The sequence below is a fragment of the Chiloscyllium punctatum genome, chromosome 20, assembly GCF_047496795.1.
Source record: "Chiloscyllium punctatum isolate Juve2018m chromosome 20, sChiPun1.3, whole genome shotgun sequence".
NCBI classification, from domain to species: Eukaryota; Metazoa; Chordata; class Chondrichthyes; order Orectolobiformes; family Hemiscylliidae; genus Chiloscyllium; species Chiloscyllium punctatum.
Window position 1 is genome coordinate 15,942,054 of NC_092758.1, and position 23,655 is coordinate 15,965,708.

Consider the following 23,655-nt stretch of genomic DNA (forward strand, 5'->3'; position numbering starts at 1 on the left):
TCAGGTCTGAGGAGTAGGAGCAGTTTAGAATTTAGCAAAGGAGGACAGAGGGATTGATTAAGAAAGAGAAAATACTGTGTGAGAATAAGCTTGCAGGGAACATAAAAACTGACTGTAAAAATTTCTATAGATATGTGAAGAGCAGAGGATTGGTGAAGGCAAATGTAGGCCCCTTAGTCAGAAACAGGGGAAATTACAATGGGGATTAAAGAAATAGCTGACCAACTAAACACGTACATTGATTCTGTATTCACAAAGAATAAAATAATATATCAGAAATGTTGGGGAACATGATAGAGAGGAAATGAAAGTGATCAGTATTAGTAGGAAATGGTGAAGGAAGTTAGTAGGAAATTGATGGGATTGAAGGTTAATAAATCCCCAGTACTTGATAATCTATATCCCAGAGTTCTTAAGAAAGTGACCCTGCAAATATTGGATGCATTGGTGGTCATCTTTTAAGATTCTATAGTTTCTGACACAGTTCCTACAGATTGAAAGGTTGCTAAAGTAACCCTTCTATTTAAAAGAAAAAGGTAGATAGAAAACCAGGAATTATAGACCAGTCACCCTGATGTCAGTATTGAGGGAAATGCTAGAGTCCATTTTAAAAAGATTCAGTAGCAGAGCACTTGGCAAGCAGTAGCAGGATCAGACAGAATCAGCATTAATTTACAAAAGAGAAGTCATGCTTGACAAATCTACTGGAATTCTTCAAGGATATAACTAGTATAGTTGATGGGGAGAGTCAGTGGAAGAGGTTTATTCGGACTTTAAAAAAGCTTTAGACAAAATCCCACATAATAGATTAATATACAAATTTAAAGTGCTTGGGGTTGTGATAGTGTGCTGGCAAGAATAGAGAACTAATTGGCAGGCAGGAAACAAAGAGTAGGAATAAACAGGTCTTTTTCAAAGTGGCAGCCAGTAACTAGTGGGTACCTCAGGGATCAGTGCAAGGCCGTAGCTATACACAATTTATACTAATAATTTAAATGAGATAACTAAATGTAATATCTTCAAATTTTCAGATGACTGGAAGTTGGGTGGGAGGGTAAGCAGTGAGAAGGATTCTTCAGTGTGATTTGGACAATGGGAAAACGCAAGATACAGCACACAATGTGGTTGGGAGGCTATCGACTTTAGTAACAACAACAGGAAGGTTGATAACTTTCTGAATAGTGATTAATTAATGGAAAGAAATGTGCAATGACACCTGGGTGTTTTTGTACACCAGTCATTGAAAATAAGCGTGCAGGTACAGTGGGAGGTGAAGAAGGTAAATGGTATGATAGTCTTCATAGCAAGAGGATTTGAATACAAGAACAAGGATGTCATGCTGCACACAATACTCCAGGTATAATTTCACTAAGGTCAGTAGACTTTGGTGAAATTATACCTGGAGTATTGTGTGTAGTTTTGGTCTGCTTATCTGAGGAGACACAGCAAAGGTTTAGATTTTAGTTTTTTTTTAGATTAGATTACTTACAGTGTGGAAACAGGCCCTTCGGCCCAACAAGTCCACACCGACCCGCCGAAGTGCAACCCACCCAGACCCATTCCCCTACATGTTACCCCTTCACCTAACACTACGGGCAATTTAGCATGGCCAATTCACCTGACCTGCACGTTTTTGGACTGTGGGAGGAAACCGGAGCACCCGGAGGAAACCCACACAGACACGTGGAGAATGTGCAAACTCCACACAGTCAGTTGCCTGAGGCAGGAATTGAACCCGGGTCTCTGGCGCTGTGAGGCAGCAGTGCTAACCACTGTGCCGCCCACTGCCACCGTGCCACCCACTAGACTGATTCCAGGGTTTGGTAGGACTGATGGATGAGGAAAGGTTGAATTGGTTAGGATTATATTAGTTGGAGTTCAGATGAATGAACTCCAACTATGATCACATAGAAACATATAATATTCCAACAGGTTAGACAAGGTAGATTGTGGGAAAGATATTCCTGAAGGTAGGGAATCCCATTACTAGGATCACAGTCTAAGGATATGGTGTGGGCCATTTTGGACTGAGGTGAGAAAAAATCTCTTCAACTAGAGAGTGCTGAATCTATGGAATTTGCTACCATGCAAAGCATTTGAGGCCAAAACTTTGAATAATTTCAGGATGTAGTTGGATATAGCACTTGGGGCTAAAGTGATCAAAAGATATGCGGGAAGAGAGGCTACAAGCTATTTAGTTGGACAATCAGGCTTGAAGGGCTGACTGGCCTACTCCAGGTCCTATTTTCTATGTTCAGTTGCCTGTATATAATCACATGTCACTTCTATTGCAGGTCAGTGTGATCAGAGGAACCTACCTTGGACTAGACTGCATGAATAAAAAGACTGGAGGTGCAGGAGGAGTAATAATCAATGTTTCCTCCATGGCAGGTCTGAAACATTTCATGTAAATAGTTAAAATTGGCTGAGAAATTATGTATTCATATATATTCAAATAAATCAAACAAATCATTTGCACACCCAAGTAGAGAACTGGCAGGTGCAGAGTACACACTACACTGGGAGACGTAATTTTGTATAAGCAAAAATAAAAGGTACAGACACAAAAAGGAGAGTCTTTACATAGATAAATCCTGTGCACCTGTGGCATAAGCACTGTTAGTGTATCTCGAGTATACTCATTAACTGTATATCTGATGTATACTCACTGAATGCGTTCTTTGGGTAGACAAACTGACTCTGTACCTGGGGATTTAGTCAGGGATAGAAACCCTGACTATCTGCTGGGCTATACTCACTAACTGTGTATCTGAGGTAAACTCTGAATGCTCTGATTCTGCAAGGTTACACTCACTCAATGTGTATCTGTGGTAAAGCCACTGAATGTATACCCAGAGATAACTCATAAACGTATACTCTGTGTATACCCACTGACTGTATATCTGGAGTAGACATGCTGACCATGTACCTGGTTGTAGACTCAGCTGACTGTGTACACAGGTATCGTCACCACTTGCAAATCCAGGTTCTCTGAGTATCTGGGATAGACTTCCTGCATATCTACCTGGGGTATGATCACTGACTGTACCAGTTTTAGGCTACACATCAGTAGATGTGCTTATAAGAAATGGTTCAAATTTCATTTTTCTGATGTAAAACCAATGTACACAGATTGGGTAACTAGTTGTTTGGAACCAGTTATAGGGCTACAGGTAAAGAGCAAGGGCCTCTGACAAATTGGAGGGCTCATTAGAAAAAACAGCGTAAGCACAATGGACCAACTGGTCATCTTCTGTTGTTCAAGATACCATGGTATTGTGACAGTCAGTGACGGTCAGTGATTCTGTGGTATTTTTGAGAAATGGACTTTTAAACACTCACTTTCACATAAACCAGCAAGCAAAGCAATTTGTACTCACCCATGCTGGGAATGTGGGAGATATCAGGTACCAATAGTTGGTGGCCTTTTGACAGCAGGTAATCCAATCTGTACCCAAAATAATGTTACATCCCTTCATTGATCTTCCTGCCAATTTCGCTCCTTCAGCCAGTGTAATTCCACACTACCTGGAGCCACACTATCTGCAGAAAACCCAACTTACAATGGCATTAAAAGGGACAGAAAACAGCAGATATCTGCAGCCCAACACCTCTGATTGACATTTGAACTCTGTGCCTGGACACAGTTTGGAATTGAGCAAGTTGATCACAGTGGTGGTAAACTGAATTTTAAGTCAGGGACGTTATTCACCCTCTCCCCCATTGATGTTTGGAGCATTTCCCTGCCCTGGAATCATTTTTGTAGGTACGTTCGCTGAGCTGGGAAATTGATTTACAGATATTTTGTCTCCTGTCTAGGTGACATCTTCAGTGCCTTGGAGCCTACAGTGAAGCACTGCTGTACTGTCTTCTGGAATTTGTTTTGTTCTGTTCATGCTGCTTTCAGTAGTTGTTTGCAGTTGTTTGTTGTAGTGGCCAGTATATTGGGACGATGTGCTTGTTGATGGAGTCCATGGATTAGTGTCATACTTCCAGAAACTCTCTGACTGTCTCTTGTTTAGCTTGCCCTATGATCATTGTGTTGTCTCAGTCGAATCTGTGGTCATTGTCATCTTTTTGTGTGGCTACTAGGGACAGCTGATAGTGGCGTTTATTGATTAGTTTGTGTTCGTGGATGCAGATTGCTAGTTGTCTGCCTGTTTGTCCTATATAGTGTTTTGTGCGGTCTTTGCTTGGAATCTTGTAAATTATGCTTGTCTTGTACATGATGGGTCTAGGGTCTTTTGTCTTAGTAAGTTCTTGTCTGAGCATGGCTGGCGGTGTATGGGCTGATATGGACCTAAGTGGTCGAGCAGTCTGACTGTCAGTTCTGAGGCTTTTTTTATGTAAAGTAGTGTAGCTAGCGAGTTAGGTCATGGCATGTCCTCATCGTGATGATTGTCTGTTGGGCATCTGCGGATGAAGTTGCGGGGATATCCGTTCTTGGTGAAGACTCTGTAGAGGTGTTCTTCTTTTTCCCTTCATAGGTTGGGAGTGCTACAGTGTGATGTAGCCCTTTTGAACAGGGTCCTAATGCAGCTTCTCTTGTGTGTGTTCAGATGGTTGCTTGTGTATTTCAGGACCTGGTTGGTGTGTGTGGCTTTCCTGTACACTTTTGTGGTCTTTTTACCATCACATCCAGGAATGGAAGTTGATTGTTGGTTTCCTCCTCTCCAGTAAATCTGATCCATGTGAGTATGGCGTTGATAGTCTGGTGTGTGTTCTGTTCTCGATTTCTGTTCTGGTAATGATAACAAAAGTGCCGTGCACATATCTGATGTAGAATTTGGGGTGGATTTATGGGAGGGCTGTTTGTTCCAATTTTTGCGTCACTGTTTCTGCTATGAGCCCAGATATGGGTGAGCCCATAGGTGTTCCATTGATTCATATATTTGGTTGTTGAATGTGAAGTACATCGTCAAGTACAGTTTTAGTAGCTTGAGTATGCAGTCCTTGTTGATAAGTTCCCTGTCATGTCGTCTGTTCTGTTTGTCCAGGAGGTTGGCCATTGTCTCTCTGGCTCGAGTTTTGTCAGTTGAAGTGAACAGTGTTGTTACATCAAATGAGACCATTGCTTCATCCTTGTCTATGTTTATGTTCTTGATGTTGTCTAGGAATTCCTGTGATGATTGTATGCAGTGTTTGGATCTGCTGATAAGATGTTTTAGTTTTTGTTGAAGTATTTTTGCCAATTTATGCGATGGCATTCCAGTGAGTGCCACTGTGGGTCTAAGTGGTATGTCTGGTTTGTGTACTTTGGGTAAACTGTAAACTCTTGGGGTGTAGTTGCTTTCCAGTTTCATCCTTTGTAGGTCAATCCTGGTTAGTAGTCCATTTTTTTGTAGATTTTGTAGTGTGTTGTTTATTCTATTGGTTAGCTATGGTGTGGGGTTACACTCCCTCTACAGGCAGGTGTCAGTATCTGCAAGTAGTTTCTGAATATATTCAGTCTTGTCTTTGATAACCAGCATTCTCCCCTTGTCCACTGGTGCTGTGTTCTTGTCATCTTTAGGGCTTCTCTCTCTTTGGCGTTGAGGTTGTTCATTTGTCTTTTCTTTGTTAGAAAGGGTGCAATGGTTTGTCTGACTATTTGCTAAGTCTCTTCAATTAGTCCATTAGTTCTGAGCGTACATTCTGGTGCAGCTGAGAAGTCTATTATTTTTGTGTCCCTGTGGTTGTAGTTGAGTCTCTTAGCTATTACATCTTTTTCTGTGTCTGTAGGCTGTCAGTTGAAGAGGTTTCCTACCCAGCTGTCTGTCATGTTGTCTTCTCTGCTGTTGGTTAGCTTAGTCATGTTGTCTTGTAGTGCTATTCTCTTTCTGTATGTGGTCCTGTACTGTCCTATGGTGATGGCCTATTCAATTCTCATGGTGCAATTCTGATTAGTTGTTTTGAAATTAATGATTTTTGGCACGCAGTTTCTTGTTTGTACCTGTGCAGATTGTTGTGTGCGTCCATAATCATATCCTGGATCGTCCAGAGACTATTTTGTCGGACTGTTTCCCTAGCTTGTGGGTTGTTGATTGGTAGTCTGTATCTGACACAGGGTGGTAGTATTTGATTCCTTCGAATCCATGTAGTGCCTGGAATTACGGGTCTTGATAATTTCAGTCTCCATCACATTCCTCGTTTGGAATTCATTGTCACCTGGGATGGCACAGTTCATAGAGTCATAGAGATGTACATCATGGAAACAGACCCTTCGGTCCAACCTGTGCATGCCGACCAGATATCCCAAACCAATCTAGTCCCACCTGCCAGCACCTGGTCCATATCCCTCCAAACCCTTCCTATTCATATACCCATCCAAATGCCTCTTAAATGTTGCAATTGTACCAGCCTCCATCACTTCCTCTGGCAGCTCATTCCATATATGTATGATCCTCTGTGTGAAAACGTTGCCCCATAGGCCTCTTTTATATCTTTCCCCTCTCACCTTCAACCTATGCCCTCTAGTTCTGGACTCCCCAACTCCAGGGAAAATACTTTGCCGATTTACCCTATCCATGCCCCTCATAATTTTGAAAACCTCTATGAGGTCACCCCTCAGCCTCCGACGCTCCAGGGAAAATAGCCCCAGCCTGTTCAGCCTCTCCCAATAGCTCAAATCCTCCAACCCTGGCAACATCCTTGTAAATCTTTTCTGAATCCTTTCAAGTTTCACAACATCTTTCCAATAGGAAGGAGACCACCTATACCTCACAAGCTGAAAATGTGTTGCTGGAAAAGCGCAGCAGGTCAGGCAGCATCCAAGGAACAGGAGAATCGACGTTTCGGGCATAAGCCCTTCTTCAGGATTCCTGAAGAAGGGCTTATGCCCGAAACGTTGATTCTCTTGTTCCTTGGATGCTGCCTGACCTGCTGCGCTTTTCCAGCAACACATTTTCAGCTCTGATTTCCAGCATCTGCAGTCCTCACTTTCTCCTCAAAGATTTTATACCCCACAAGGTCAAATCTCCAGTTTTATGGATCTCAATCCTTGATCAGGTTTACCGAGGGTAATAAAATCCTTTACCTTTTCATGTAGACTAGTAATTCAACACATTCTTTGTCTTTTTTTTATCAACCTTCAACAGGAATCAATCCAATAATTTTTGGACCAGTCTATTCAGCTTCGAAGCATGGAGTGGTGGGATTCTCCAGGGCAGTGGCTGTAAGTGTATGCTGAACTTGCTCAATCATCTCATCTCCCTCACATTCTGTAAAAGATTCATAGCCCATCTCGCTGGATTTTCAATGGATGCAAAACTGAGTTTACTGGGTCACTAATTCGCTGGATCGCTGATAGATTCAGGGTCTGACTTACTGGGTCTGCAATAAGTTAAGTGCAAAAAAACTAGATCTCTGATAGATTGTTTGATTTTGTGTTTTGGATCGAATTCTGTTTAGTCTCCTGAAGCAATGCTACTGGACTGAATGAAACATTTTGCAAGAACTCTATATTTATAGCGTAATCTAGACACATATCCTCTTTTCACCAGTTTAGTACTTCTGCTCTCTTCCAGTGCTGCCTGTTTAATCATGTGATTCTGACATCATCATTACGTGTCCATTTAATGTTAACTCCATTACTCTGCATCTCCCCCGAGCTCCCTTATTATTCATATTTTAAACATATCCCCACTATCTTTCCCAAAATCTCAGACTTAACAAGATGATGCACTGACCAACCTTCTTGGTCTGATTTTGATCACATTCTGCACTCTTTCATTATTGTGACAGTTCCTCTCCTGGATGGTGACACAGTTCTCTTCTTTTGAGAAATTGTGCCAACTTTCAATTAATTTCATTAAAAGTTTATAACAATATATTACAACTTTTCATTATAATTCCATGATCTGTTTCAAACATCCCTATCCTCTGTCTCATACCCATACTCTCTTTCCCTGGACTGCAGCTCTGGTAAATCCTGGGGTCTGTATCTTTTATTGAGATTTTGTGCTGGGTTGTCCATTTGCTTCTCTTTGCACTGCTTGAATCTGTTTTGGTCATAGTCATAGAGAGGTAGAGCACAGAAACAGACACTTTGGTCCAACTCGCCAATGCCAACCAGATATCCCAACACAATCTAGTCCCAGCACTTGGCCCATATCCCTCTAAACCCTTCCTTATTCATACACCCATCCAGATATCTTTTAATTGATGCAATTTACCAGCTTTCACCACTTCCTCTGGCAGCTCATTCCATACATAAATCACCCTCTGCATGAAAACGTTGCCCCTTAGGTCCCTTTTATATCTTTCCCTTCTCACCCTAAACCTATACTCTCTAGTTCTGGACTCTCCCACCCCAGGGAAAAGACCTTGTCTATTTTTCCTATCCATACTCCTCATGATTTTATAAGCCTGTATAAGGTCCCATCAGCCTCTGACACTCCAGGGAAAACAGCCCCACCCTATTTGGCCTTTCCCTTTAGCTTAAATCCCCCAACCCAGGACAACATCCTTGTAAATTTTTTCTGAACCCTTTCAAGTTTCACAACATCTTTCCAATAGGAAGGAGACCAGAATTGCATGCAATATTCCAAAAGTGGCCTAACCAATGTCCTGTACTCAATACTCTGACCAATAAAAGAAAGCATACCAAATACCTTCTTCACTATCCTATCTACCTGCAACTCCACTTCCAAGAAACTATGAACCTGTACTCCAAGGTCTTTCAAAATAATCTTCAATTGTCAGTTCTGAAGCAGAGATAGAAGTTGTATTCTCTGTCTCCTGCTCATCAGTGACTCTGACAGTAATAATCTATTCTGTTACTGAATGGATCATAAACCTATTAATGCAAAATTTATATCTTCATTTTTCTTTAGTAATGCTTTTACTGTTCACCTTCTTCATTTAGCTTCTCTGCTTGCTTCAGAGGTGAACAAGTAACATAAATGAAGTCAAACCCACGTGCAAATCTCTTAAACTGCTCACTTGCAAACTACACATTAATGTCTGGAGCATGGCAATGTCCTGACTGCCATTATGAAGTAGATTATCTTCAGTGATTGTATTGCTGTCTTTGTTGTGATATTATGTGGACAGTTAACTTCTATTCTCTTTGAATAATCTTCCATAATGATGAATGTCCCCCTATTACAATGGAATTAGGAAGGGTAAACTTATTTCTTTCCTTCTCACACTCCACCATTGGTGACAGAAAAGTATCAACTTAAAAAGGGAGGTGATATTGCCAATTCTATATTTGTTTTTATATAGTTCAGTATCAGGAATAAGCCAGTCAGGTTCCTTCAATATTTTTTATTCAATCATGAACTGTGGGAGTCACTAGCTTGGCCAGCATCCATTGTTCACCCCTAGTTGCCCTTGAGAAGGTGGTGCTGAACTGCCTTCCAAAATAATCCATCTACTGTAGGTAGAACTGTAATGCTACTAGGGAGGGGATTTCAGGACTTTGACTAACAGGATTGAAGGAACAGCAATCTATTTCCAAGTCAAGATGGTGAGTGGTTTGGGCGGCATGGTGGCACACTGCTGCCTCACAGTGCCAGGGACCCGGGTTCAATTCCTGCCTCAGGCAACTGTCTGTGCGGAGTTTGCACATTCTCCCCGTATCTGCATGGGTTTCCTCTGGGTGTTCGGGTTTCCTCCCACAATCCAAAATTGGGCAAGTTAGTTGAATTGACCATGCAAAATTGCCTGTACTGTTAGGTGAAGGGGTAAATGTAGGGGAATGGGTCTGGGTGGGTTGCTCTTCGGAGGGTCGGTGTGGACTTGTTGGGCCGCAGGGCCTATTTCCACATTGTAGGGAATCTAATCTAATCTAATGAAGGAGAATATGCAGGTGATGGTGTTCCCATTCTCCACTGCCCTAGTCCTTCTACAAACAAACAGTCCGGGTTGGAAGGGCTGTCTAAGGCATCTTGTAGATAGTACACACTGACTGGTGGTGGAGGGAGTGGATATTTCTGAATGTGGTACAAAGTCAAGTGGGTTCTTTGTCTGGATGGTGTAAAGCTTCTTGAGAGTTGATAAGCTGCACTCTTCCATGTAGGTATGGAGTATTCCATCACACTCCTAACTTGTGGCTTCTAGAAAGGGCACATGCTTTGGGGAGTCAGGTGGTGAGTTACTCATTGCTCCTTTTTTTAGATGACATTCTCTACACAATGGAAGCAGGCCCTTTGACCCAATAAGTCCACACTGGCCCTCCGAAGAGTAATCCACCCAGGGCCAATTCCCCTACCCTATATTTACCCCTGACTAACGCACCTAACACTATGGGCAATTTAGCATGGCCAATTCACCTGACTTGCACGTCTTTGGATTGTGGGAGGAAACCAGAGCAGCCGGAGGAAACCCATGCAGACAAGGGGAAAACATGCAAACTCCACACAGACAGTCGCCCAAGGTGGGACTCGAACCTGGGTCCCTGGTGCTGTGAGGCAGCAGTGTTAACCACTGACCCACTGTGCCACTATTTATTTCTATGGTTAGTTCAGATCAGTTTCTGGTAAATGGTAATCCCGAGGATGTTACTGGTAAGGGATTCAATTGGTGTCATGCCATTGAATGTCAAGGGGCAATGGTTGGATTGTCTCTTATTAGAGATTGTCATTGCTTGGCATTGTGTGGTGCTAAGTTTATATCAGTGTAGTGCTGGAAAAGCACAGCAGGTCAAGCAGCATCCGAGGAGTAGGAAAATTGACATTTCGGGCAAAAGCCCTTCATCAGGAATATTCCCGATTTTCCTGCTCCTCGGATGCTGCCTGACCTGCTGTGCTTTTCCAGCACCTATCTGATATAAACTCTGGTTTCCAGCATCTGCAGTCCTCACTTTTGCCTATTGTGTGACACTAATGTTAGTTGCCATTTTTCAGCCCAGGCTTGGATATTATCTGGGACTTGCTACATTTGAATGTAGACTACTTTACTATCTGAGGAGTCACAAACAGTGTTGAACATTGAATAATAATTAGTGAACATCCCCATTTTTGACTGTCTAATGGAGGGAAGGTCATTAATGAAATAGCTGAAGATGATTCAGCCTATGGCACTATCCTGAGGAACCCCTGAAGAGATGTCCTGGAGCTTGAGATGACTAACCTCCAACAACTACTGCCATCTTCCTTTGTTCCAGGTATGACTCCAACCAGTGGAGAGTTTCCCTTCTGTTTCCCATTGACTCCATTTTTGGTCGGGGTCTTTGATACTACAATTGGTCAAACGTGGCCTTGATCTCAAGGGCAGTTGTTCTCACCTTGCCCAAAGAATGCAGCTCTTTGGTCCACATTTAAACCAAACCTATAATGCGGTCAGGAACTGAGTGGCTGTGGGGAACCCAAATTGGGCTACATTGGCTGCCTTGAGTCATTTTATCAGCAAACTGGAATTTAATTTACTCCAATATCGAGGTCTGTGTGTACCCAATGACTTAGATAATGCCAACCTCCCTCTTTGACTGTTTAAAGCAGTGACTAGTTACTGTCTTCTGTAATATAAACTCCGACAGCTCTCCTGGCATACAATCATGCATGAGCAGGCACAAACCACCTCCAGGACACTGGCCTTGCAGCTTGCATTTCTGTAGAATATCAGAAGTAACAATTTTCCTTTACGTGCTTCAGCGTTCCATCATGGGATAGTGTCCCACATGATTCTCTCCTTTTAATGGTCAGGGATGGTAATATTCTCTGTGCATGGTCTTTCTTTTCTCTAAGGTTTGTCTCACGTATTTATCTCACCCTTACCTCTCTCTGCTGTGTGACAGTTTCCAGACCCCAGCTTGCCTGAGTTTACTGTTGTGTGTGTTCATTTACAGTTGTCAGACAGAATTGCTACTTTTTTTCATCTGTTCCTCAACTTGAGTCCAAATTGGAAAGGATATTGAAATTTTGAACTCTGCAAAGAAAACTACCTCAAACTTTAAGTGCCTCTACCAAGTGGTCAAACATAAGTTGCATAAGCTGTTCAATTCTGGGTATGTCTGTTCAGGCTGTTTCTTGAGGGTATTGACTGTTTGCTGTTGACACTTAACATTGCCCCTTTTTCTGTCTCACAGTCAATGGCATTCTCCTCAGAGAAGAGGAAGTAAACTTTGAGAACTTTCCCTGCCATCCTGCTGTGCAACAGCAGCATCTTTGTGTAACTGACCACTTTAAATGTTGTGCTAACCTTTCAAAAGAGATGAAGAAGGCATCTGCCCCTTTCTCAAAGAGGTTTGGACTGGGGGAAGGCAGTTTCATGAAAATAAGTCATGATCTGACCAATGTAGATCGGGAACAGTTACTTGTGGGAAAATCTACAGCAGAACAGTGGAGGGGTGTTCAGAAAGGAATCGGGGGGGCGGGCAAATTCAACTTGTTCCCTTTAGGGTAACATGGAGCATCACCAGGCCCAAAGAACCTAGCATGCCTAGGAAAGAGAGGCTTTTAACAAGTGCAAAGGGAGCAAATGTACAGAGGCCTTAATGGAGGATAGGATGTGCAAGAAGGATCATAAGAAAATAATTAAGAGAGCAAAATAGGGCATGGCAGGGAAAATTAGCAATAATTGCAAGGTATTCTGGAAGTATATCAAGGGAATGAAGATAACCAGGGAAAGCATATGGCCCATTAAAGACCCAGGAGCTAAACTATCCGTGGAGCGAAAGGACATAGGTTGAGTTTTAAATGAGTACTTCATTTTTGTCTTCATTTTGGAGAAGGAGGATGTAAGTACAGAATTGGGGAAGAGAAACTAAGATTCTTGAGCAGATTGATATACAGATTGAGGAGGTATTGGGGATTTTGGAGGATTTAAAAATGGACAGATTGTCAGGTCCAGATGAGCTGTGGGAGATGAGGGAGAAAATTTCAGGGGCTCTCACCCAAACATTTATTTCCTTTCTGGTCACAGGGAAGGTGCCAGAGGACTAGAGAACAGCGAATGTGGTCCCACTTTTCAAAACGTTCATAGAGACAAACCAGGAAACCATAGACCAGTGAGTTGATATCAGTGTTATGGGAACTATTAGAGAAAATTCCATAGGAGCTAATTAATCTCTACTTTAGGAAGCAAGGTTTGATCAGTGATAGTCAGTGTGGCTTTATCAGAGAGAAGTCCTGTATAACAAATTTGATTGAAGTTTTTGAAGATGCCAACAGGTGTGTAGTTGAGGGTAATGAAGTTGATGTCGTCTAAATGGATTTCAACAAAACCTTTGACAATGTTTCGCAAGGGACACTGATGAAGGACGTAAAAGCACATGGGATCCAGGATAACTTTGGAAATTTGGATCTAAATTGGCTGAGTGGTAGAAGACACAGGGTAGTGATAGAAAGCTGTTGTGTGACTTGAGGCTGGTGGCCAGTGGTGTATCACAGAGACCATTGCTGGATCCTTTAATGTTTGTGATATGTATAAACAATATAGATGAACACACAGGGGTATGAAAAGTAAATTGTGCATTACATAAAGATTGACTGGGTGGTTGACAATGAGCAAGATGGTGTTAGATTATGGGAGGATATAAACAGACTAGTCTGAAAGGCAGATCAGTGACAGATAGAATTTAATCCTGATAAATGTGAGGTGATACACTTTGAAAGAAGGGACAAGAGAGTAATGAAAGAATGGCAGGACACCAGGAAGCTGAGAGGAAGGTGGCAGAACAGGTTAATAGGGTAGTTAAGAATGTTTGTGAGATGCTTGCCTTTATCATATTGTGAATGTATTTGCACTAGAAGGAGGGGCAAAAGAGGATGTTTTCTGGGATGGTGCATTTCACTATGAAGGGTGAATAACCTCGGGTTATTTTCTTCGGAGCAGAGAAAGTTGAGAGGGGTCCTATTGGAGCATAAGATTATGATGGGCATGTACATAATGAAGAGAAATCAGCTGACCCCCTTAGTTGAAGGTTCAATAACAATTCCGCATAATTTTAAAGGAAATTTAGCAGGGATTTGAGGAAAAGCTTTTTTTTCCAAGAAATTGGAATGGACTACCTGGGAGGGTAGTTGAGGTGGGAAACCTCACAAGCTTTAAGATGTATTTCGATGAACTTTTTAAATGTCACAATGTTCACGCATATGAGCCAAGTGCTAGAAAGTCTGACTAGTGTAGATTTAGAATAGTTTTTGCCAGTGCAGACTTGGTGGGCCGAAGGGCCTCTTCTGTACTGTTTGAATGTATGATTCTAAGTAGCAGGATCTACACTAGCTATCATCCCAATGTAACTTTCGGAAAGGTATGACTTAAACTAAGTGATAGAGATCTGAGTTTCAATGCCTTTTGCAACAATACTAATTTAACTTCACATTGATCCTTATACACGAATAGTTTCATAAACTTGGCTCTGCCTGGTCAGGTAATCATGCCAGCCGTTTTACATCAGTATTTGCCTTTTGCCAAAAAATATTTTTTCACCCATGAAAGGGCCCAGTTATAACAATCACATGATGGAAGTTGAATAGTGATAGTCCATTTTCATTACATAATTTTTACTTTCAGAAACAATGAAAGACAGATTGTGTGAAATTTTAGTCTGCAGCCAAAGTCACATTTCACACATGCTGTTGGCACTGGGATTTCTTCCTGGATCAGTTATGATTGGCTGACTTTTGCTTCTTCTGAAGTTCTGATAATTCTGAAATCTGAATTCTCCTTTTAGGAGTGCTTCAATTTTGCTAATGGGGTTTTCCAGTTGATTCACAGCTCACAATCTTTAAGGAGAGTGTTCTCAGTGAAAACCGAGATAGAGCCAAGGTTTTTGTTCCAGGTCATCTGACTGTGTTCAAATCCAATAGCTTTAATACAGCCATAAACTGGGTTATCTGACCTCCCTCTGAAGCCATTGTAGACTCAGTTACTTCAGTTGAGCAGCTTTTGATCTTTGGAAATGTGACATTTTTCCCTGCTGCAGCTAGACTCCTTCGCTTTGCATAGTGTTCTGAAACATATAGGTAGGTGTCCTGTCAATTATATTCCAAATTAATACTTCAAACAACATTTCATAACATCTTCACCCTGAGAGGAAAGGAAGTTTTGCAATGGTGAAGGTTTCTTTGCAATAGCTTTGAAAATAAATCAAATTACTATCATAATAAACTTCTAACAAATATTTTCATTTTCATTTTCCCAAAATTATGCACTTATATAATGGTATTAGCAAAATTATGAAAGCCTAAATCAAACAAAAATGACAAGTAGGATTCAAACATCATAACATTAACACAATTTAGCATATCCTTAATGCTCTGCATTGCATAAATTCTCTTTAGTGGTTTTATTACTATCTCAGCCCTAATTTGGTATAAGCAATTTACTTAAGTCGACCTTGCACAATAGTCTGTCAGAATAATGAAGATCTTCCTGTTTGAATTTGAATAGCTCCAAACACGTCTATAGTCTTGCTGAAAAAAGTGAAGGTAATGGTGGTTCTCTTTTCTCTTGGCTGTGTCCTTTGTTGACTTAGAAGTATCTGGCCACCAGAATGAGTTCTGCTTTGGCCTAAGATTTTCTAATTGCCAGATGTCCTTAATTAATTTTCTGAAGAATTTAAAGTCAAAGAGCTCTTGGTATTACTGATCTTTCATTGCAGAATACTAGGTCATAGATGACAATGATGTGTTTATGCTGTACAAAGTAGCAGCATAGTATTAGATTGCTTGGCATATAATCTGACCAATTTTCCAGGTGGTAATTTTGGGTTTGGATATATTCTTCTTATTCTTGTGCTTCTTGTACTTCTTGCAAATTTCTTTCACCATCTATTAAGTGTTTAGCAACTTCTAATGAAAGATCTTAACCTCTTCACTTTAATCTAAATCCATTCAGTTCCAGTCGATGGTATCCTTGACAGAATTGCTGTTGCTTTTGCTACACTTTATTCAGTAATTGAGTCCTGCTTTATGAGTCTGAATCTGTACTATTGAATTCTGGGTGATAACTTGGCAATTTGCTTTGTGTTCAGAAGAGTGAATCATGGATGATAGTCAGTTTTGATCTTGAACTGTAATTCCCTCACATAATCTGAAAATACTTCGCATGTTCAGGTTAGTGCTAAAATGTGTTTCTCAAATGTGTCATAATACTGTTCTGCTTCTGTTAGTGACCTAGATACAGTAGTAGACAAGTCCGTGTTTTCCAAAAACCAGGACAAATTTAACCAAGTCAATCGCTGACCCATCAGTTTATTCTTGATCATCAATAAAGTTATGGAACCTGTCATCAACAATATTATCACTTGCTGAGCAAACACCTGCTCATTACCACCCAGTCTGGGTTCCATCAGGTCCATTGAGCTCCTGACCTCATTACAACCTTGGTTCAAACATGGACAAAAGATATGTGAGGTGACAGTGACATCAAGATCGCATTTGATAGAATTTGGTAGAGTTCCATGGTGCAAGTGTTGACTGATGCTGAGAATTTTGTATCGTAGTGGTACTGAACTAGTAATGCAGAATAAAGAAATGAACTAGTAATGAGTGAATAAGGAAATGACTGGAAACTAAATAAATACTTGGTGCCTTTCTTTATGGAGGAAGGTACAAAAAAAAACTCCAAGATTTCTAGAGAATCAAAGGACTAGCAAGAATACAGACCAAAAGAAATTAATATTTTGAATAAAGTAGTACTGGGGAAGTTAATGGAACTGAAACATGATAAGTGTCCTGGACCCGATGATCCACAGAGAGATGAAAGAAGTGGCTATTAAGATGGAGGTGCCTTGGTTCTCATTGACAAAATATCCAATAGACTCTGGAACAGTTTTGCAGGTTAATAGCTGATGAAATTTAATCCTACAATTTAAGAAAAGGAGAGAGAAAACAGGATATTATAGATCTGTTAGCTAATATTAATAGTACAGAAAGTGTTAGAATCTATTGTAAAAAATATGACAACTGATCACTGAGAAAACTATGGTGCTTTGGACAGAATTAGTATGCGTTTATGAGGGGAAAATCATGTTTGACAAACCGGTTTTTTGAACAGCTCACTAGCAAAAGAGAAAAGGATAGATGGATGTGGTCTATCTGGATTTTCAGAAGACTTTATAGGGTGTTAGTAAGCAAAATTGGAGAATCTAAGAATTGAAATAATATATTGGAATGAATTGAAACCTGGTTAACAGACAGAAAACTGTGATTAAGAGTAAACAGATCATTCTCATATGGCAGGCTGTGAATCATGATACATCACAAGGATCAGAGCTTGGGCCACAGCTATTCACAGTCTGGATCAATGTGTGGGTGTGGCATTTAATGGAATATTTTCAGGTTTTCTGATTGCAACAAACGAGATGGGAACATGAGTTGTGAAGAGGACATGGAGAGGCTTCCGGGGATTTAGACAACTAAGTAAGTGGGCAAGAGAGGGAAAATAGAATGTAATGTAGAAAAATGTGAAGTTATCAACTCAGGGAAGAAAACAAAAATGCAGGATTTTCCTTAAACGGTGAAAAGTTGGGAAATGCTGATATCCAAAGGGATCTGAGTGTCCTTGTGCATTGTCACTGAAAATTAATGTGTAGGTACGCAAGCAATTAGGAAAGTAAAAAAAAAAATTAGCCTTTAATGTAAATGTTTTTGTATACAGGAGTAAAACTGCCTTGCTGAAGTTGATTAGAGCTTTGGTGAGAGTATACCCAGAATATAGAGCTTTAATGAGCCTACACCTAGAGTACTGTGTACCATTTTGGTCTCTTTACTTAATTTACAGATATGCTTACCAGAGAGGGAATGCAGCAAAGACTCAACAGTAAGATTCCTGGGATTCAGGACTATCATTTGAGGAGAGAAAGTGGAGAATGGATCTGTATTTTCTTGAATTGAGAGAAATGAGAGTGATCTCATTAAAACGTACAAAATTCTTACAGGGATTGGCAGACTAGGTACAGGAAGATCATCTCTCTGATTGGGTGCAGTCCAGAGCCAGAGACACAGTCTGAAAATAAGAGATAAGCCATTTAGGTCTTAGGTGAAGAAGAATTTCCTCACTCAGAGAATGGTGCATCTTTGGAATTCTTTGCACCGGAGAACAGTTGAGTTTCCATTATACAGCCTATTTAGACAGAGATGGATAGATTCCTCATTAGTAAAGATATCAAGGGATGTGGGAATAGTGCAGGAGATTGGAGTTCAGTTAGAATACGATATAGCTATGATTTAGCTGAATGATGGAGGAGGCTTAAGGAATAGAACGGCCTGCTCATCTTGTATTTCCTATGCTCTTTTGTAATCCAAAGCCCTGGACTAAATATCCAGAAACACACTCAACTCCCAAACATCGGCTGAAGAATTGAACTTTTCTGGCATGTACCAAGTGAACATTGGCAGAGTGTAGATGTCAGTCTGTGATGCCAGCTCCACTAAAGCAAAAGCAGAAATTCAGTAATTAAATACATCTGGAATTAAAAAGTTACCAACAGCATTAGTACACATGAGGGTTTTGGATTGTCACAACAACCTAGCAGGCTAACCCTTGTCCAGAAACCTGGAATTCTTACCCAGACTGGCCTATGTGTTACTCCAGGCATGTGCTTGCTCTGAACTGCTCTTTGAAATATCCCAGCAATCCATTTACTTACATAGGAACAGAGAATAGTACTGGTCTTGCCAGAATCTCCCACATTCCATGAAAAAAATTTTTTTTAAATTAAGTACTGCACCAGAATTGCTTATGTAATGTGACCACTGCTCGATTTTCAGTGCTGTGCTGATCTCCAATCTCTATTTTGTTTTGTTCCCTGTATTTAGGGAGCCTCTGCAGCAGAGAATCTTGGAGTTCGGATCAATGTCCTCTGCCCAGCGTTCACCGATACCCCAATCTTGAAGATTATTTCATCACCAGAAACACTGGGGCAGTTTGCTGGACTAGAGAAGTTTGCAATACAGGCAGTGGCGGCATTGGGCATTATAGAGTGAGAACGAAACTTGGAATCTAAATCTTCTAACTCTTGTTGACCCGTGGCATTATTCAAACATTGATTTAATTAGCTCCTTGTCCTGAAAGTGTTTGACAGGACAGTATAGAATGAACTTTACTCCATATCTAATCTGTACTGTACCTGCCATGGTTGTGTTTATGAGACCGCATAGAGTGAGTTTCATTCCCTATCCAACACCCTGGGGAAAATGATCTAGAAAATTTTCTCCTCCCAATGTGTCAGAATATCTGTAATTTATAATCCAATTCCAGAACCTGAGTGAGAGTGACAAATGGTTTTCCTGGAAATATGGCATTCTGGGAAAGTCTCCAAACTGTCAGATATCTCACACTGATACACCTCATTTTCTGCCATTTTATCCTTTGTTTATGTTTTGAATTTATATACATTTATCTGGCCCCTGGTCTTTATGTCCTCCTCCTTTGCACAGCTCTCCCTATTGAAGTCCTCTTGCTTGAGGTCCTCCCGATTCAAATTCTCCTGTTTGCAGTTCTCTTCTCCAGGTCCTCTCAGTCAACCACTCTCACTTTGGGTCTTATACGTCCCCTACCCTCCTTCCCCAGAGATCTCCAGGATCCCTGGGTCTCCTCTTCCCAGATCTCTCCTTCTTGATTCTCCTTCCTCCGCTGTCCTTTACCCTTTACGAATTTATCCTTCTAGTTCATCCATTCCTGTTCTTCTTTCCTACCCTGAGTCTCCCTTTATTTAGATGTCTGAATGTTGGGTTAGTTCTCCACAAATATTGTTTTCCCAAGTTTTCCCTGTCTCTCTTTCTTGTGCCTTCCCCATCCTCCTTGGACTTCTGTTCCTGGTGTCCCCTCCTGGAATCTCCTTTCTCCAGGTCTAACTTTTGGTGAATGTTGTTTGTATTTAAATAATCATCCTAGTGCCCTCTTGAAAGCCTTCAGTTGTACCCACCTGCCCCACATTTCCAGACAGAATATTCTAGAAACAAACTGCTCACCACGTTAAAAGGGCTTTTCTGACATCACATTTGCTTCTTTTGCAAATTACCTTACATGTGTTCCCTCCTGTCCTTGATCCTTTTTTTGAGAAAAATGTTTCTCACAAGCTACTCTGTCCGGCCCCCTCATAATTGAAAAATTTTAATCAAATCTTCTATAAGCCTTTACCTCTCCAGGGAAAACGGTGCCAAATTCTCCAATCTACCTTTGTCTCTTCTCCGGCCTCCCTTTCCAGGGTCTCCTTGGGATATCCTTTCCCCCTGTGATATGCAAAAGAAGCAAATACAAAGGACAAAGAAGAACAAAGAAAATTTACAGCCCAGGAACAGGCTCTTCGGCCATCCAAGCCTGAGCCGATGCAACAAAAATCTTTCTCACATAAACAGTAATTGTGGTCTGGGGTGTATTGGTGGACGAGGCAGGTTCAATTGAGTCATTCAAGAGGGTATTGGATGATTATTTGGACAGAAATAATATGTAAGGATAAAGGGAAAATATAGGAAATTGGCAGAAGGTACTGACACTCATTTGAAAAGCCGGTGGGCCAAATGGCCTACTTCTGTGTTATGAACATTTCTGTGATATCTCATTTCCCTTTCTGGAGCTAGGGATTAGTTGCAGACTCTCTGAATCAGGACCACGGTCCCCAAGTTGAGAATCAAGACTTCGATGTATTTTAATTGTCATGAACTTTTTCCATGGTTATAAGAAAAGCAATTGCTGTCTGAGTATTGACATATAGTATTACCAAGAATCAGAGAAACAGATAAGAAGAGTTATGCAGCGAGCTGTTGTGATCTGGAAAGGTGATTGAAGCAGAATGAATCCCAGTTGTTTTGAAAGGAAATTGGATAAATTCTTGAAAGGGAAAGCTGTGCACAACGACATGAAAACAACAAAACGACAACACTAACTTGCATTTATATAGCACCTTTAATGCAGTAGACTGTCACAAGACACTTCATGTAACCAAACAAGGTTTGAAATCTGAGCCAGAGATGTTTGGGGCAATGATCAAGAGCTTGTCCAAAGAACTGGGTTGTGAGGAACATGTTAGAGGAGAAAGCAGAAAGGGACTAATTGGATAGCTTTTTCAAAAACGCCAACACAAGCAAAGTGGCCAACGTCCATGCTGTATGGAACTTATTCCAACCTGTGATTTAATAAATTGCAAAAATAATAAAAGAAACATCTTTTTGTTCTTACAGCCCGTCATTGGTCGCTGAGGGATTCTTGCAACTTGCTACTGACGAGACTAAGAATGGTGAAGTTGTGACAGTGACGAAGCAAAAAGGAATTGTCCACCTGAAATACTCCAAGAGCCTCTTGTGACCCAGAATGTCTGCAGCCTCCATCCCAACACTCTGTGCAGTGATGCTAGAACCCCAAAACACAGAGTTCCAAGACAGATTACACTGTTGCAAGATTTTTAGTGATTTACTAGGTGGAGAATGAGAAATTACAGCGCAGAGACGAGCCACTGGACATCTCAGCAGACATGTTTTTTAGAAGATTGGCAGGTTGAGCTTTCATTGTTGCCAGTTGAGGAGCCTCTGGTCTACTAAGCATAATGTCAAAAAGCACTTCACGTGAGTGTTTTCAAACAAGAATGATATCTGAGCCCCATAAGGCATTATAGCTGTTTCAGATTTCAGCAGCATTGTCTCCATTGTATGCCTGTGTTCTGCTATATACAAACATCATTCACTTCTTTATGCAGCTGCATATTGCTGATGTGTTTGATCTTTATATTTCATTTCTCAAGAATTTTGATTTTGCCTCTCCCATTTATTATGGCTCTTCAAAACATTTGCTCATTTTATTCATTTCATTTCCCTTTATTCTTTCGTCTATGGAATTTGTTGGTCCTTCTGAATTGCCCTTGAACTGGGCCATTTCAAGGGGCATTAAGTGTCTTCCATATTCTTGTGACTTGGTGTTACAATTTGGCCAGACCAGGTAAAGTTGACAGATTTCCTTCTGTAAAGGAGGTCATTAATGAATCAGACGGAATTTTATGACAATCAATCATAGTTTCATGGCACCATTTGACTAGCTTTCTATTTCATTTTTTCTAATTGGTTATACATTCTAGTTGTGCATTAATAAAGACCATAAATTTCAGTCATTGGATTCGTAGTCCACTGACATTACCATTACGCCTCTGACTCTAGTTATTGGCCGCAAAAAACTTGACTCTGTACAGCTGACATTTTTAGCACGACATCATACATTTTTTTGCCAGCTTATGAGAAAAATATGTAGCCATGGTCCACTCAGAATATTACCTTACAAACACACAAATTCGCAGCAGAGTCAGGTTATTCATTCTCCCTCCCAAACTTCGTCATTCACTAAGATCATAGCTGATCTGTTTGTGTTTCGAATTCCACATTCTCATCTACCCTTGATCCTCCTGCCAAACATGAATCTGTATATCTCCTCCTTAAAAATATTTGATAATCCTGTTTACCATACCTTCTGAGCCAGAGAGCTCCAAAGTTGCACAGCCCTCAGATAACATGTATCCTGACCTTTGTACTGAAGAGCAACTTTAGTTTGTAAATTGCCCCCTAAGAGGTGTCCAGGACAATAGGCATTGGCTTTTCCACATCCACCTTGTCAAGGCCATTCAGTATGTAATAGATATTTAAATCTTTTGTTCAAATGTATTATGACACAACTCTGGAGCAGGTAGGATTTGAACTCAAGACTTCTGATCCAGAGATAGGAACATTATCACTGCACCACAAGAATCATAGAACAGAATCATGCTGTGCAGAAAAGGGTCTTTGGCCCATTAAGTCTGCACCAACATGTGAAAAACACCTGACCTTCAACCTAATGGGCGGCACGGTGGCACAGTGGTTAGCACTGCTGGGTTCAATTCCCGCCTCAGGCGACTGACTGTGTGGAGTTTGCACGTTCTCCCCGTGTCTGCGTGGGTTTCCTCCGGGTGCTCCGGTTTCCTCCCACAGTCCAAAGATGTGCAGGTTAGGTGAATTGGCCATGCTAAATTGTCCCTAGTGTTAGGTAAGGTGTAAATGTAGGGGCATGGGTGGTTTGCACTTCGGCGGGTCGGTGTGCACTTGTTGGGCCAAAAGGCCTGTTTCCGCACTGTAAAGTAATCTAATCTAATCTAATCCCACTTGGTCCATAGCCTTGAATGTTATGATGTGCCAAGTACTCACCCAGATATGTTTCAAAGGATGTGAAACAACTTGCCTCTACCACCGTCCCAGGCAGTGCATTCCAGACTGTTAATGCCACCTTTTCCTCGTATCTCCTCTAAACCTTCTATTCCTCATCTTGAAGCTCGGATGCTGCCTGACCTGATGTGCTTTTCCAGCACCACACTCTCAACCCTGTGTCCCCTCATGACTGATTCATCAAATAAGGGGAACAGCTGCTCCTTGTCTGCTCTGGCCATGCCCTTCATAATAGACAATAGACAATAGACAATAGACAATAGATGCAGGAGTAGGCCATTCTGCCCTTCGAGCCTGCACCGCCATTCAATATGATCATGGCTGATCATTCCTAATCAGTATCCTGTTCCAGCCTTATCTCCATACCCCTTGACTCCACTATCTTTAAGAGCTCTATCCAATTCTTTCTTAAATGAATCCAGAGACTGGGCCTCCACTGCCCTCTGGGGCAGAGCATTCCACACAGCCACCACTCTCTGGGTGAAGTAGTTTCTCCTCATCTCTGTCCTAAATGGTCTACCCCGTATTTTTAAGTTGTGTCCTCTGGTTCGGCATTCCCCCATCAACGGAAATATGTTCCCTCCTGCCAGAGTGTCCAGTC

General features: G+C 41.2%; 1 protein-coding gene across 2 annotated transcripts in view; it reads left to right on the plus strand.

Moving 5' to 3' along the window:
- Positions 1 to 22,001, plus strand: part of LOC140491921 (15-hydroxyprostaglandin dehydrogenase [NAD(+)]-like) — a 37,136-nt gene extending 15,135 nt beyond the window's left edge. The window contains exons 5-8 of one of the 2 annotated variants that reach the window (XM_072590395.1): positions 2,295 to 2,391; positions 7,077 to 7,153; positions 18,690 to 18,853; positions 21,054 to 22,001. In XM_072590395.1, coding sequence (XP_072446496.1) covers positions 2,295 to 2,391; positions 7,077 to 7,153; positions 18,690 to 18,853; positions 21,054 to 21,177 — 462 coding nt within the window. In that variant the 3' untranslated portion in view covers positions 21,178 to 22,001. The remainder of the gene's footprint in view (positions 1 to 2,294; positions 2,392 to 7,076; positions 7,154 to 18,689; positions 18,854 to 21,053) is intronic. The other variant, XM_072590396.1, reaches the window with a different exon arrangement.
- The last annotated feature ends 1,654 nt before the right edge of the window (positions 22,002 to 23,655 follow it).